Here is a 17,258-nt window from a genome sequence, read left to right on the forward strand (position 1 = left end):
ATAAAAGTTAAAGAAATACTGAAAACAATTTAAATATATACCTAATCTAAAACTTTTTATTTAAAAATAAAATTAATTCTGGTTCTGAAGATTATTAGTAAACTGTAGACACTTTTCAATAACTTGAAAAGCTAAAATCAGCTTACATCATTAAAAAAAAAAAATCATTGCGTTATGTAATTAAACCATCAGATAAACAATTCTATTTGAATAGGTTAATATTTATTGAAAACATATATATATATACTAGAACAGTTTTTTTTCTTAGATTATTGCCTTTTACTTATCTATACAGACACACACACACACATATGTATATTTATACTCTTAAGATGGAAGTAGAAATCATTGAAAAAGCTTTCTATTTTCGATTTTAATATTTCTAACCTATCTCTATAATATGTGTGTGTGTGTGTGTTTATAAAACTGAATATTATCACAAAGGAGCGAGAATATGGGTTTACTTTTGAAAAGAAAAGCAATACTAACCTCTCCCAGATGGGAATCAGCACATTGCCCTTTGGTTTCAGGGTTGGCAATCACAACCTTAACGCCTGGAAGAAGCTGAAATACAAATCAAAAAATCATTATTCAGAATTTCATAAAATAAATTTTTTCTTTTTTTTTAGCCTACAAAACTCTCCATTCTATTCCTTCTCAATGAAGTCCTTTCAAAACTAAATAAACATCTTCTCAATTGATCAATCCTAAATAGAAGGATGAGAATGAAGCAAAGCAGATTCAGTCCACAGAAAGACGAAGGAAGTGATAAAAATAGACTTGAGAAAAAAAACCTGGACAAAAACAGGTTTGTTTGGGAGTCAATTTATAAAAGACGTCCAATTCATGCTAGCATGTAAAATGGATGTTAGACTGAACATGATGGTCTAGTAGCATTTTAACCCTTGTTGGTCATTTAATGCCAATCTTTGCTTATTTCATACAAAATTTTCATTGGTTTTTAGAATTGTATAAAATTCTGTTCGTTCATTTATTTGTTCATTTTTTTAAATTTTATTCGTTGAGCTTGCAGATATCAAACTTGAGTATAAGCCTATCTGCAAAACGAATACTATAAATTCTACTCTGATACATTTATTTGAGTATAATAATTACAATAAATTCCACAAAAAGATTTTACAAAAAATACTGAAAGAATTATACAAGGCCAAATTGAATGGGGGTCAGATGGAGGACATGCATCATAATTTTCATTTATTCTCTTAAACTAGTTCAAGTCAACAATATCACATTCTACTTGATGTTAATTCCAGGTTTTGATGTTTTTTTCTTTACAAAATATATATGTACAATTTCAATTCCATCACTTGGGGGTGGGGGTTTATACCAGAAAAAAAACAAAAAAAAACAGGCAGTATTTATACTAAAACAGAACAAAATGCTAAGTGGTTAGTAAGACTCTCTCAAATTGATCAGGATAGAAATGAACTGCTCACTGTTTTCTAAAATTTTTCCTCTGTTGAAAATAAGTGAGTCAGTTTTTAGGTGAGGGTGAGAATTATCAGAGTGTGTGAAAAGAATGGGGTTTTGTGGGAAAAGGGGTGTTTCTATCCTGATGTGAAAAATTCTTTCTGGTATTAATAACTGTCACATTGGGAGTAAAATCAGTACATTCTATCATAAAATGTCTCACTGTGTATTGTATATGATAAACCATTAAGAGAACTGATTGTTGACATGAAATGACACCATAAGTCATAGAACATGATCCTTAGATCAGTATCTAAATTGGGCAACTGACACCACTCTTCTATAGATCAGCCATTGATGCGATATGGTGATGACTTTATTGGAATCTATAAAATTATGGATTCTAACCAAAAAAATGAAAAATTATAAATAAAAAGAGAAAAAAGGGCTAAATAAAAAAGAGCCTTACCTTCCCAGATTCCCGTAAACACAAACTGTGAGGGCTTCCTTTCTCCACCAGAGTCACTCTATCATTCCGAAGGGCACGTAAATCTACATACACGGTTGAAGGTTCTGGACTGGAAGCTCCCTGAATGACAAGCATATAAAGAGAATTATCAATAAATAATTAAAACAAAAACAAAAAAAAACTTTTCAAAGATCTTAATACCGTGTGTGATGATATGCCAACTCGCATTGTGCATTGATTAAAAAATAATTTATTAAATTTAAAAAAAAAAAAATATATATTTTTTTTTAATTCAATTTTCACTCCAAACAAGGTACAGTGCCACTTTGAAGTAAAGGGCTACTATCAGGGACATAACTTGCGGGGGCATTATGAAGCGAGATGAGTAGAAAGATGTTTATTCACATTACACTTTAACTTCTGCATATCAGTACAGTTGAAAAAGCAGAATCCCGGAAGGGAGTTCCAAAGACTTGCAGTTCTGGGGAAGAAACTATTGGAGTAAAAGGCTTTCTTGCACCTAGGGATCTCTACTGTAAAGGAGTGGGACTTAGTTGCTTGTCAGGTTTGTCAGGGGTAGTTACGTCGAGGAGGTACAAGTGTTTGCAGTTTGTCAGAGCATTCACCATTAAAGTATTTGTAGAACAGGCAGAGGGATGCAACATCTCGTCGATGGGACAGAGGCTGAAGCCTAGATGACAGTTCAGGACTAATCAGGTTGGCGACTCTCTTTTGAACCCTGTCCAGGAGTGAGAGACAAGTAGCAGATGCACTAGCCCAAATGTGACAACAGTACTCCATACATGGGCGAATGGTGGCCTTATAGAGGTACAGGATACTTTCAAGCATAAGTAATTTTCTAGCACGGTAGAGAGAGCCGACCTTCTTTGCAGCAGCCTTGGCAATTCTCTCAATGTATCTATTCCAGTTCATATTCCCTGTAAACGTTAGGCCGAGGAGTTTAAAAGAAATACTTTCAGGCAATGTGTTCTTGGCCATTTCTATTGGTGGTAGAGAAGGTTTCTTGTAGTTATTGAAGGAAACAAGCTTAGTCTTGGCAGCATTGAATGTGACCATCCATTTTTGTCCCCATTCTACTACAGATTGGAGGTAATCCTCTAGTGTTTCTGCCATTTCCTTAGATATGTGTCCATTTGTTTTCCCCTCATATCTGTTATAGAGAGTGGTGTCATCGGCAAATATACCCATCTCAGAAACAATTTTATCAGGGAGGTCATTTATGAATATCAGGAATAATAAAGGTCCAAGGATGGACCCCTGAGATACTCCCGCATTTATGTCATACTGTTTAGATGTACGACTGTCGAGGGCAACTTGGATTTTTCTCTTACTTAAGAAGGATTTAATTACATTATGTATTCTTCCAGTGATACCATATGATCTAATTTTCCTTAGAAGACCATCATGTCATACCCTGTCAAAAGCCTTAGATGTATCAAGGGTTACCGCTCTACCCTCCCCTGTTTTGTCCAGTGAATGGTATATACGTTCAGAGACTACAGTTAAGATATCTGCTGTTGAATGAGCTTGCTTGAATCCATAGTTTGTCAGTCAGGAGTTTAGCAGCTGTTAGGTGCTGGACTAGGGCTTGATTAGCTAAGGACTCAAATATTTTGGCGAAAAGCGGGAGGAGGCTAATGGGGCGGTAATTTAGTGGGTCAGTTCTTTCGCCAGAATTCTTGAAGACTGGTACCACAGAAGTGGTTTTCCAGCAGTCGAGAAAGAAAGATTCGTTAAGGCATTTATTGTAAAGTTTGGAGAGAACTGGAGCAACCTCGGCAGAGCATTTTTTTAATAGCACAGCCGAGATGAGATCTGGTCCACATGCTTTTGAGGTGTCTAGGTTTTTTATAATACCATGTACTTGAGAAAGGGTGATTTTCAAATCGTCTAGTGTGGTGTCTGTCCGCAAAGGAAAGTTAGGGAGGGAGTGGTGTGTCGGGTCTCGTGTGGAGTTTGAAGCAAACTGATTGGCAAGCAGATTAGCCTTGTCGGTTGCCGTGCAAGCAACCTCATGATTGTTTGATAGTGGGGGAATCGTTGACTGCCCATTATTTACTACGCTGTTGTAGATTTTCCAAAAATCATGGGTTCCTAGTTTCTGTGCTTCGATGCGTTTTTTAGTGGTTTCAGAGTAATCTGTCTTAGCTGTCGCTATTACTTTCTTACAATTATTTCTAACTTCTATATACTTCTGTTTGTTTGAACTGGACTTATGTCGTTGAATCTCCAGAACGCATGCTGCCTTTGAGCAATGGCAGCTGCACAAGCAGAAGTAAACCATTGGGGAGAGTGGCGCTTGCTATAGAATTCTCAAATTCTATTTTTATTAATGTTGTTTACAAATATGAGGTTTAAAACAACAAAAAAATAATGTAGCAGTAATTTTAAAACTAACTTCCCTCCTGTATAAATCAATTAAAATAAGTCTACTACTATCGTCTCTTAAGGGAATGTTTCTGATTTCACTTACCTGTAAACCAACTCCAATGCTCACTCTGCAGCCGAAACTTGTGCTGACAGCACGTGGGGCCAAACCCAGATTGGCAAACAGTTTAGTGAATGATGTTGTCAGTATAATTCTGGGTCTTTCTTCAGCAATAACACAGCATGTTCTGACACAAGACAAATTAATGCCACGGGCCTATGGAAATTAGAGAAGAGAAAAACTACTTTAACAAAACAACATTTCACATTCTAAAATAGATGTAATAAGATAATTTAAAAAATCAATTGTACATTGGCATAAATTTGTTGATGTTTTTATTTTAATGCTTATTTTTTAAATGGGAAAGATAAAAAAAAAAAAGAAAGAAAAACACTGAAAAAATTATCATCTTACTTTGAGGGCAGCGGTTGATGTACCTAAACCTTTTGTACAAAGCTCCATCACACCGTAAGAACAGAATGTATCGCGAGCTGGAAAATAGAAACAATTTTTTTTAATAAAAAAAAATTATTAATTTTATACAAATAAACCAGTCCACATCTGACTTGTTTCCCAATTTTCAATGATGAATGTTAAATAGTTTTTTTATTTTATTGCTAATCAATTATATACAGAGACAGTTTGGTAATTGTTTTATCAGAATGTGTGATGATGAATGGGCTACACACTCACTAAATCCCAATCCCTCACATTTTTATCTGATAAGATAATGTCCATCAAAAGAATCCCAAGACTATTCCTGAACTGAAAACTACCTTCACAACCAAAATGAGGGCAATGCCAAGAAAGGAGTATGCCAGAGTTATTAACAATTTTGCATGTTGTACCTAGGTGTACTTATTAAATGCTGATAAAACAAAGACCATTGCATATTCATGATTGAAAATTCATACACAAGTTAAGCATATTAAATTAAAATTTATTTGTAGCAAATCTAGTTGGATTATAGAAAGAATTTTGAATTTTAATAATGAGTCCATGAGTGGAATTTGTTTTGGGTCCGTCAATAATAAGATTTTCATCAATAAATGTGAAACTTTGAATGGATGTGTCTTATTGTGAACATGTCTAAGCATCTAAAATAGGAGGTGCCATCTGTCTGTCATCACATTTTTGGTGTTTGAAATTGCATTTGCTTTTGTGTGTCATGTTTAAGATGGAAATTGCATGTTCGTCAGAAAACGTGCAGATTGAAAGGATGCATTATCAGAATCGATCTGTTCTTGTCTAACGTTAGACAGAAAAGAAAATTGAAAATTGTTGCTTACTTTTATAATTATGGACAGCAGTCAGCCATACTGCAGGGTTTGCTTCAACTTCTGAAGGGGGAATCAGGATAGAGTGGTGGCCTGAATAGATGCTAAAAAGGAGAAAATAAACAGAAATGCAATGAGAATCATAAAATATCTATTGTTTGACAGTATTATTTTAACACCGTGTATAATTTTAACCTAATATTTACATGTTTTACACTTCTGTCCTTGGTAATGGTGAATAAAAGGAGACCCGAACTTTCAAACACACCGAGAGGTGGCACCCGCGTTTCTAAATTCAGGTATGGAAACACAGAATCAATACAATTTCCAAATATATTTTATGTCTATTTTTTCACCCCATTATAATAAAAATGTATAAAAATACATAATCTTTTTTATCAATTATTTTTAATTTTTTAATTGTATATATATAAACTTCATTAAACATAGTTAAAACTGTAAAAAATATAACACATTAATAGATTTTTTTCAAGTTTCTGAAAATACATATATTTTTAAAATATCTAAATAATTTGACAAAATATATAACATTAACTTAAATAAAGATAGTCATTTGAAAAGATATACGATTAAAAAATTGAAAAAATTGATTAAAAAGTTGTCAAATTATTTAGATATTTTAAAAATATATTTATTTACAGAAACATGAAAAAATTCTATTAATGTGTCATATTTTTTACAGTTTTAACTATGTTTAATGAATATTATATGTATACATATATATAAAAATATGCGATTAAAAAAAATAATTAATAAAAAAGTTTACATATTTTTATTATAATGGGGTGAAAAAATAAACATAAAATATATTTGGAAATTGTATTGATTCTGTGTTTCCATACTTGAATTTAGAGATGCGGGTGCCAACTTCTCGTATGTTTGAAAGTTAGGTTCTCCTTTTATTCACCATTACCCTGTCCTCACTTTGGCCGTCATCATTTTATCAACTTTTTGTCCATTCCATTCTCTATATGTTTGAATGACCAAGATGAATTAAAGAAAGATTATCGATTATGATAAAAGACCGAAGAATACAACAGTTATGAAAATGACAACAATCAAGATGATGCTCAATTAATTTTGTTTAACATTACATCAACCCATTTATGATCATTTTATGCCTCAAATGTACATATTTTACAATGTTTCGTTCTTATACATACAGATATAAGTTAGGTTTTAGGTTTTACTTTGAGGGGTCGGCAGGTTTATTCATTATATTTTCTTGTATAGACATGTTTTTTTAGAAATTGTCTATTTTCATTTTCTTAAGCAGCTTCTTCATATTTTTGAATATTTGAGATAAGGATTGATTATTTGAATTATTTGGACTACTGTTCTCATCTTGAGTGTTATTCTCACAACATTTCAGTCGATGTAACCTCTAACCTTCTTCAGGTGTATTTTGTCAAACACCTGTTAAGCATATGAATCTGCATGGTATTTAGAAAAGACCCCTTTATTTAATCCATAGGGGTAACATGCTCTGGTAACGTCAGCCATGACTTGGTAGAAGTTCTAAGTAATTCGCAATTGTAGATCAGAAGAAACAACTCACACAAGTGTTACCAGTAGATAATCCCACATAATGGTCCACTAATAGGCTCATGAGGGTTATCAGGAGAAAATGTGCTCAGTTTTGGAGCCTTCCTCTCAACGGACGTTTTGTGCACCAGCCCCCTTCACTGATATAAGACCCCACCTATTAGATCTACTGATGTATTGGTGTAGCATCAATTCACTTTTCATTCCACTCCTCATCATTTCTTTTCAGCTATATTCAATGGATTGTATTTTCCACCATTTTTGGATTTTATTTAGGATTTTAGCCACCTTCCTATGACTCGGACCTAATGCCAATAACCAAACTTTCATTCATTCTTGAGTGTTGCCTGCACTGAGGATTGAACTTTAAACTTCCCGAAGAGTGTAATTTAAAACTAAATTTTACATATTTCTTCATACTTTTCATTCTGTTGTTGTAACAATGTCTGGTGAGAGTAACATCATCACATTCTATCAAGATTGACTTTATATTTTGTCTGACAAGCAAAGCATTCACATGGTTATTCCTGTTTCATGATATGAAAGTGGGTATTTCCATGTGACTGATATGCAACTGTCACCTATTTACCACATTTTCTGAATTCTAGCGATCATTTTCCTAGTGAGGATTTTATTGAATGTAGTTTGTAGAGTTCTTGTCCAGAATTCACCAGATGTTAACAAAATTAAAGAAAAATCTGTATGATGTATATATACGTAACAAAACGTAAATCTCATCTTCCTAAAATCATGCAAATTGATCACATAGCTTTATTTTTAAAAAAGAAAATCTAATTTTATGAGTAACAGAGAAGTGTCTGTTTTATCCACCATTTTGAAAATCTTAAAAAAAAAAACAAAAACAAAAACAAAGGGGATAACTTAATGAAAACTTGCAAGATTTATATTGTAATGCCTATGAATTCCCATTAATCTCTTAAAATCATTTTCTTTATAAAAAAAAACTACTAGATGAATTTATGTGATTTTTGGAATATGATATTTTAGTTTCGTCACAAGTATGTATATAATACAGATATTTTCTGTATGTTTGTTTTTTAATATAGGAGGAATTCTAGACAAGAACCGCTTGTTGCTTTTGGTAAAGATAACGAAGATGAGGATATCAGTTTAAAGCATGTGAGTAATGAAAATGTAACCGATACTGTTGTATTGTTAAAAAATTTTTTTTTTAATAGTTTTAATTGGTACTTACCTACTTAAACACCATAGCACAAAGCCTAATCCACAGTAAGGGTCAAGGCAGAGGGCTACATCTCTGGAGGGATATAGCTCGCATTGGAGCTTTTGAGATCGACATAGAGCAGTGGCAGCAGCATGAGACATCTGTAACCGAGGAGGAGGAAGATAGAAAGAACAAAGAGATTAAGATTATTAAAGGTACAAAACCACAAAAAATTCACGATAAATGATAGACCTTTTTTATATATAAAAACCTTTTACAACAATTCTTATTTATTTTTCTCGTTTTGTTAACGCTTCTTTAAAAGAACACAGTCTCTATTTGCCTCTTCATGAGGACAAGGTTATATATAAGGTAGTTTTTGAATGTAGAGGAAAATCCAACTCCAATAAAAGGGCACCTTGGCTTGGGACAAAAAATTAAAATTGCCCCAGTCCAGAAGGATTTCTCTTTAACTGACTATAGCGAGACTAGATAAAGTGAACTATCAGAACAGATACTACATTTTAATTCTAGTTAAAAGGGAGAGCAGAGTCAATTGAATAATTTATATATTTTCAACAAAGATTATATTTTAATTGATCTCCAAGTTTGTTGCAAAAAAGAAGAAATGAAGAACCAAGTTTACATGATGAATCTAATTTATATATCATTAGTTATTATTCCAAACCCAAAAATGTAGTTCAAAATAAGTTTGTATGCATTTATTTTTAATATAAATGCCTAAATTTTTCTTTATAGTATGTCTTTGGAAAGTAATATACAAACTGCCATTAGCATATTAAGTGATGCTCTTTGTGTAAACAAATCGAGCTTAGGCATTTGAACGATAACAAAACATTGTTAATTCACTACCCACACAGCAGCAGCCATATAGCATAATGGTGACAAGCCTTGACTGTCATTTCAGTGGTTGGGTTTCAATCCTAGTTTTAGATAGTTGCCTGTCTAGCCGCACTGATGAGCTGTGATACAGCGAAACAGAACTGTATGTGGATGACTATAATGCTCCCTATCTTAGGTTGAGCATATTGGGAAGTGAAATACAAACTGCCATTAGCGTATTAAGCGACGCTCTTTGTGCAAACAAATTGAGCTTTAGGCATTTGGATAATGTCAAAACATTGTTAATTCACTACCCGCACAGCAGCAACCATATAGCATAATAGTGAGAAGCCTAACTATCGTTTGGGCAGTCGGATTTCGATCCTGGCTAGAGGTAGTTGCCTGTCTAGCTGCACTGATGAGCTGTGATACAGTGAAACAGTACTGGATGTGGATGACTATATATATATATATATATATATATATATACACATAAAAGTTGGGCATTTTCTAACAGAGTTGTAAAAGGCCCTAATTTGTATTTTTTAATGGTAAAATATTTTAATCATTGAATGAGAGCCAATGATAGTTAAATTCTTAGCTGATTCAGATTCTATGCATTGCATTTGGTTGTAATGATTGGCAACAAATTATATATATATATATATATATATATATATATATAAATTCTATTTAGAATTAAAGGATAAATAATTACCTTGACACCGGCAAGCATTCCTGTTGTTGAGACACTAAAATCAAGGTAACAGATCATCTCTGGGGTTGGGGCGCGATAAACGGCTGCTAATTTCTTTTTGCCTAAGTCATCTGTGTCTAACAGCTGCGGCCAAGTCTTAGGATCTACAACAGCACCTCCTTCCTGAAATTGAAAAATTGAAAACATTTTTACAATGAAAAACAAAAAATTTTTTTAAATGGGGGAAAAATTTTTTTTTCTTAATATTAAATTTAAAAAAAAAAATAAATGAAACTGAAATCTTGTTAGGCACAAATAAAAAAGGCAGAAAAAGGGAAAAAAACCAAAGAAAAAAGAAAAGAGAAAAATAAAAAATAATTAGACAAAAGCAGCAGTCGCAATAACTTACCTTACTTTTCAGCAGTTTGATTATTGGATTATTGGTGAGGATGGCTACTGATTTGCTTACTTCAACAATCATTCGAACTGTAGGGAGTGTTGTGGCCACATTTTGAGGGTGAGGAGGTCGAATTGTGACAGGTACACAGCCTGTAATATATAGATAAGTAAAAATTGAGTTTGGCAACAATTTTGTTTTTATGTTTAAAAACAAACAAAACATATCGCTTAATTATATATAGGGCTGTGAGAACAGAATATTCTTTTCATTCTTTTGACTCTCGGGTATATATCCAACACAGACACACTTAATCAACTTAAAACAACATCCGTCTATATAAAAATATAAGATATTAACGGATATACACTCAAGAGTCAAAACAATGAAAAGAATATGCTGTTGTCACAGCCCTAGTTATATATTTTTATTGATTAAATGTTAAGAATTTACAATTATTCTAATCAATGAAATCAAACTTATGAAACAGATCTATATTAATAAAAATAATCAACAAGATGAGTAAAAAAAAAAAGTTAAAAAAATTAAACTGAAAATGAACAACATTAAAGTTTGAAATCTTTCCAAAAGAAAAATACTTTACAGAAAATGTCCAGAATCTGAATTTGATTTTTTTAAGAAATCAATTTAGCTTTAAAAATGTTTTGCTCGTATAAAATCTGATAAAGAAAAATTTGAACTTACCAATATAAAGGCAACCATAAAATGCACAAACCAAATCCAATCCTACAAAAAACAAAAGATAAAACAATTTTTTTTTTTTTTAGAATGAAGAGTTTTGCAATTAATCTATTTTATAAAATAAACTCATATTTCTGTCTGTGTGTGTCCAACTAAAACTTAAAAACTATATATATATAAAAAGAATTCTTGTTCACTCCAAACAAGGCATATTGTCATTTGAAAATAAGGGGCTACTATTTGGGAGCATGTCTATGTGAGGAGATGTCTGTTCACATTACATTTAAACTTTTGCATGTTAGTACAGTCAGGGAAACAGGAAATAGGGAGTCTAGAAGTTTGAGGGAAGAAACTATTAGAGTAGAAGGCTTTCAGGCATTATTGAAGGAGTGGGATTTTGTTGCTTGTTGAGTTAGTTTGGAATATGTTGAGGAGGTACAAGTGCAATGAGTTTATCAGAGCATATTCCATTCAAGTACTTGTAAAATACACACAAAGATGCAACATTGTGGCAATGAGACAAGAGTTGGTTGGTTGTTTTTGTTTTACGGCATATCAACCTTTTTCAGGTTATTGTATGTCGAATCTAGTGATTTTGAGGAACGATTTTTTAATGAAGTATATTTGTTTTTAAGTCGGATTCTATTTAACCCATAGTTGGGACCCTAACAGGTACTACCACTCCGGGTCAGAGTGGACCTGGGAGCAATGGTAATTAAAGGGTGGCTCCACACTCCCCAAAGCCCGCAAGGTGGGGCCTCACCATCGGATATAGTTTAAGGTCATATCCAGGACCACTGTATAAAGGGTTCTTTTTAAATTTTTTTATAAAGGCCAATTTTTTTAAGATATGAGAGTATGGTGTGGGGATTGTTTTTATCAAATAACTCTTTAATATTGTTCTCTTTGTAGAATTGATTTCTTACTGTTACAAAATCAGTACATTCAATTAATATGTGTTTGATTGTGAGTGGTGTTTGGCAAGGCATACAGATGGGTTGACTTTCTTTTTTTTTAGGAAATATGAGTGGGTTAAGTGGGTATGGCCTATTTTTATTCTTGTTAGTTTGACTTCTTTTCTGTTTAATTTCGTATTTTGTTCTTGTTTTTGATTTTTGGCATGATTTCGTGAAGTTTGTTGTTAGGATGTTCATTCCAGTAGGTTTGCCATTTCTCTGTTGTATATGCGTTGATAGGTATTTTTAGATCTATGTATGGAATTTTAAAATTTGCATCGATTGGGAAATTTAAGGCGTTTTTTGCTGCTAAATCTGCTAATTCATTACCTTTAATACCGGAATGGCTCGGTATCCAACAGAAAATGATTTCTTTTTTACTGTTTAATTCAGTTAATTTGTGGAGTAATTTTGCGATTAGGGGGTTGTCTATCTTTTTATTTTTAATCGCTTTTAGAGTAGATTGGGAGTCTGAAAGGATTATAAATTTTTTTTTTGTTATTGGAGGTGAGTTTGAGAGCTCGGATTAGAGCATGTATTTCAACACTGAAGATTGAGGTTTCTTTTGGGAGGTTTGATTGTTTTTTGATTGATTTATTGAGTATTTCTGCACTGGCTGTTGCGTTATTTTGTTTAGACCCATCTGTTTAGATGTGTGTGTGATCCGGATACTTTTGTTTGACTTTATCGAGATCATCATGATAAGTTATTGGATGAGTATGTTTCTTTCCATATTTACTCGATGTTAGGGGATACGATTTTCCAGGGAGGGGTTTTGAGTAGGACAGCTTTGTGAATTTTGGTTATGGGTAGATTTGCTTCTTTGGAAATCGATTTTTTTCTAAGTCCAAAGGTTTTGATTGCATTTTCTTTTTGGTCGAAAAGGTGTTTACGGTTTGGATTTAAAGTGCTATTGTGTGCTAGGTTTGTGGAATTGGCTGTAAGTTTTGTGTAGTACTTTAGACCAAGGTTTTGATTTCTAAGCATTGGAGGAGTTTCATGTGCTTCTGCATACAGGCTTTCTACAGGGGAGGTTGGAAATGCTCCTAGTGCTAGTCTTAGTCCGGAGTGGCATATTGTGTTGAGGGTTTTTGATATATGAAGCTACCATAATCTATTTTTGATCTAATTAATGCTCTATATAGTTTGAGTGGTGTGTTCTTGTCAGCTCCCCAATCTGTATGGGCGATGACTCATAGGAGTTGTAATGCTTTATTACATTTGGTTTTGATGTGATTGATGTGTGGAATGAAATTTAGTTTTTTGTCAAAAATGATTCCCAGGTGCTTATGTTCGTTTACGAATGGAATTTTTTCGCCTTCAATCTGTAAGGTTGGGTCAGGGTGGAGCTTGCGTTGGTTACAGGAATGGATGCATTTTGTTTTAGTTTTGGAGAATTTGAAACCATTTTTAGTTGCCCATTTATTAATTTTATTTATGTTGTAGTTTTCTTTCAATAGTGTGAGTGTATTTAGATCTGTAGCTGATTGAGCAGTCATCTACATATAAGGAGCTATGTATATCAGGAGAGAGTTCTTTTATGTTATTGATTTTTATGTTAAAGATAGTTGTTGATAATATGCTGCCTTGGGGCACTCCTTCTTGATTTTGTGTGTCTGATAAAGTTGAGTCTATGCGAACTTGGAAAGATCTGTCTGTTAGGAAGTTTTTTATGAATTCAGGTAGTTTGCCTCTTAGTCCAATGTTGTGGAGATCTTTTATGATACCGTGTTTCCGGTTAATTTCATATGCTTTCTCAAGATCAAAGAAAACAGATATTACGCGTTCCTTATTGATAAAGGCTTCTCTGATGTAATTTTCGAGATTAGTGATGTGGTCTATACATCCTCGATTTTTTTGGTATCCAGTGTTATTGTTATTTGTATTTTGTTTCCCAGATTTGAGTATTTTTATTTTAGGCTATTTTGAAATTCTGGCCATTCTTTAATGTTTAATGTAATCAGTTTGTTTATCAGCTCCCTATATTGATCATGTATTTCATTATGTTGGTATGGTTTAGTTGTCTTTGTTGTTGCCTCAGCATATGTGTTGTCTTTCATGTACGTCTCAACTATTTTTCTGGCTTCTGGAAAGGTTGTGTTTTTTTATACTTTACTTCTATAATTTCTCTTTCTTTTTTATATGTTTTGCATATTTTAGAGAAGACCGGATGATCTTCTTTGCAGTTAGCGCATTTCACCTCATTTATGCATTTTTCTTCGGTGTGGTTAGGCCTTTTGTTGCTATATTTTCCGCATATTTTTATTCCTTTACAGGCTTCTCTATGATGTCCATATTTTTGGCAATGGAAACATCTTAATGGAGCTGGGATATATTGGTCTACTTTTACATTTAAGTAGCCAATTTTTATTTCCTTATGTATTTTTGGTTTGTTAAACGTTAATATGGATGTGGTTGATTACTCCTTGTTTTTCTAATTTAGTTTTTATTTCTTCTTCAGTTGCTAGCGATAGTTCATAACTTCGAACTACTCCTTTCAAAGTGTTTAGTGTTTTATGGGGAAAGACTTTGCACTTGTACTCATGGAAGTTCTTCATTTTGAGTAGAGACTGAGCATCTCTAAGATTGGTTATCTCAACTAGTGGATTTCCATCTTTTGTATTTTTGATCATTTTTGGTTTATTTTTTGTGGATAATGTCTTTTCTATTAGAAAAGGTGATAAATTTCCAACTTTTTTATTTTCGATTAATTCAATAACCAAGAATTGTGGGAAGTTTCCTTCGTCTATAGTTGGAACGGTTTTTCTAGTTTAAAATTTTTGTTCTTCATCTGAGCTTGAGAGGTCAGAGTCAGAGGAATGGTTTCTTTTAAGAGTTTTGAGGGGGATGCATTTGTTTTTATCAGCCATGGATTTTGAGATTTATTTTTCATCAACCATGCTCCCTACCCACCTCGGAGTCCAAAATTGGGGCATAGTAAGGGGAAAACCCATTCGCCTTGACCATGTCGGGGCTACGTGGAAAATATACTCTTTTGGTAAGGAGTTCTCAAGCACTATATTTTCTGTTCAATATGTCCTCAAAAATACATTTGTTCAGATGGAGTGTTAAGTTCTGGTCTTTCCAATTGATTGACCCTTGCCACCGCCTTCTAGCAATTACTTGGTTTGACTATTTTTTGTAGTGGGAGAAGAAAAATAAAAAAAAAAGATGAGAGTACCTTTAAGTTTCGCTCTTTGTTGTGGTAGTTGGTACTTTGGGTGTAAGTGCTAGGGCTTGGTTAACTGGTTGCTCCATTGAGGGATTTTTACCCTCTGCAGGGGCGCAGTCGGCTTATTCTAGTACCCTACCAACAGGGTAAAAAGAAAAGGGGGAGGGGGAGGGAGGGGGGCGACGGGGTTGGGAAGTAGGGAAGGAAAAGGAAAGGAGAGAGAGGAAGGGGGTTGTTGTTTTTGTTTTTGCAGAACATAAGTTTTACAAAAGAGAATAGAAAACAAAAACAGAAAATCGATGTAGGTGCATTTCGTCTCAGGAAGCCAATAGACAGCCTGATCTGGTAGCACCAGGACAAGAGTTGGAGCTTGGTTGATAATGCAGGACCTATTAGATTGGAGACTCTTTTTTCTGTCTAAGAAGTGGATGCACATGGTAACAATACTTTATGCATGGGCGAATGATGGAGAGATATTCTTATCCAGTATTACCCAGAGCTGGTTATATACTCTAATATTCATTTTCATCAAGAACCAAATTAATGCATTCTCACTGGTAAATGTTCTAAATAGAACACTGAAACTAGGTCAGTAAGCTTGCTGATAATTTTACCTTTTTCTATCAGGTGCAAAAGTTTAAAAGCAAGAGAAGGAGAAGGAAATAGCAAGAGAGAGAGAGGAGGAGACTGTGTTAAAATTAAGTAATATGTCTAAACAAATGTCAAGGAGAGAGAGAGAGGGAGAAAGGTTTTATACCCAAGACTTCGGACAATGCCAGGTAGTTCTGTTAATAAGTTAAGAAAACTTAGAAAAATTTTATTTGTATTTTTTTTTTGTTGGATTTTTTAACATGTCAACCATTATATTATGTCAAAACTGTTTTATTTCTTATTACATGCTAGCTGACAAAATGACCTTGATGGATCTAAGAAAAGGCAAAATACTAATTATGATTAAATAAAGGACCAAGGGCACTTTGAAGGATCTAAAACTAAAAGACACTGTTTTAACTCATAATAAAACAACTCAAAACTTACCAGGTGGATATATAAGCGCCACATGGTCACCTGTATTAAGTCGGCCTTTTTCCATGAGTAAACAGCCAATGCGCTCAGCTTTCTTGTGTAACTGAGAACATGTCATCACCAATGCCGGTTGTACCTTTCAAAAGAATACACTTACAATTAATGACAGAACAAATAAAGCATGTTATTTTACAAGAAAATCTACTTTTAACAAAAAAAAAAAAAAAAATTGATAAATATAATGGGTTAAATAATAATCCAAAATAAGAAATTTACCTTTGCATTAAGTAAGGTGAATACAACATGGTCTGGAGTAGTTTGCGAGCGCCATCGAAGAATTTCTGTCAAAAACTGATGCTTTGAAAAAAGAAGAAGAAAAGCATGAAAATATTTTTGATGATCACCAACAAAAAATTTTTTTTTTTTTTCAAACAAACAAGGCATATTATAACTTGGACATGAGGGGGCTATTAGGATCACGTCTACAGGGAACTATATGAGGAGATGAACAGTGAGATGTCTGTTCACATTACATTTAAACTTCTGTATGTTAGTAGTAAGGGAAACAGGAAATGGGGAGAGAATTCCAAAGTAGCAATACACATGGCCGTTAAAACGTTTTGGATAATCACAGATTTCAAGGGGTTTCTGCTAAAATAGTCATATTTTAAAAACCAAAGCACTTTAAGTCTTCAAAATACCACCGTTTCTTCAAAAATGAATATACTTTCAAATGAATTAGTAAATAATAACATATATTATATATTTTTAGAGTTTTAAGCAAATAAAATGATAAAAATGTGAACATCATAAAACAGCATTTTTGGTAAGATTTTGTAACGACCCCCCCCCCCCATTTCTAAACATTCGTACAGTGTTTCCGGCAAGAATTTTTTTAATGAAATTTGGAAATTAGCCAAAAGAGATGTCATTTTTAATAATTTTGAGTGTCCGAAATTCATTTGACCACTCGTATTTTTGTTGTGTTAAAAAAAAAAAGATTTCAAAATGATGAGTATTGAAAATTTTGAAAAAAATTTTCTTCAGACACTCACTATTAAATAAAACAATCTTTTTACTATGTTTA

The 17,258-nt window shown here is 33.1% G+C and overlaps 1 protein-coding gene across 50 annotated transcripts in view; it reads right to left on the reverse strand.

Annotated features, from left to right (window-relative positions):
• LOC145285972 (disco-interacting protein 2 homolog C-like) overlaps positions 1 to 17,258 on the reverse strand; it is a 421,962-nt gene that overhangs the window by 23,175 nt on the left and 381,529 nt on the right. For all 50 annotated transcript variants that reach the window (XM_080134543.1, XM_080134534.1, XM_080134527.1 and 47 more), the window contains 11 exons: positions 16,448 to 16,528; positions 16,184 to 16,307; positions 11,021 to 11,062; positions 10,328 to 10,467; positions 9,940 to 10,101; positions 8,409 to 8,539; positions 5,639 to 5,730; positions 4,764 to 4,840; positions 4,395 to 4,565; positions 1,901 to 2,020; positions 490 to 564 (listed from right to left, as the gene is read on the reverse strand). In XM_080134543.1, the coding sequence (XP_079990669.1) occupies positions 490 to 564; positions 1,901 to 2,020; positions 4,395 to 4,565; positions 4,764 to 4,840; positions 5,639 to 5,730; positions 8,409 to 8,539; positions 9,940 to 10,101; positions 10,328 to 10,467; positions 11,021 to 11,062; positions 16,184 to 16,307; positions 16,448 to 16,528 (1,215 nt within the window). The remainder of the gene's footprint in view (positions 1 to 489; positions 565 to 1,900; positions 2,021 to 4,394; positions 4,566 to 4,763; positions 4,841 to 5,638; positions 5,731 to 8,408; positions 8,540 to 9,939; positions 10,102 to 10,327; positions 10,468 to 11,020; positions 11,063 to 16,183; positions 16,308 to 16,447; positions 16,529 to 17,258) is intronic.

Source organism: Euprymna scolopes, chromosome 10, assembly GCF_053919585.1.
Source record: "Euprymna scolopes isolate OS-2025 chromosome 10, ASM5391958v1, whole genome shotgun sequence".
Lineage (NCBI taxonomy): Eukaryota > Metazoa > Mollusca > Cephalopoda > Sepiida > Sepiolidae > Euprymna > Euprymna scolopes.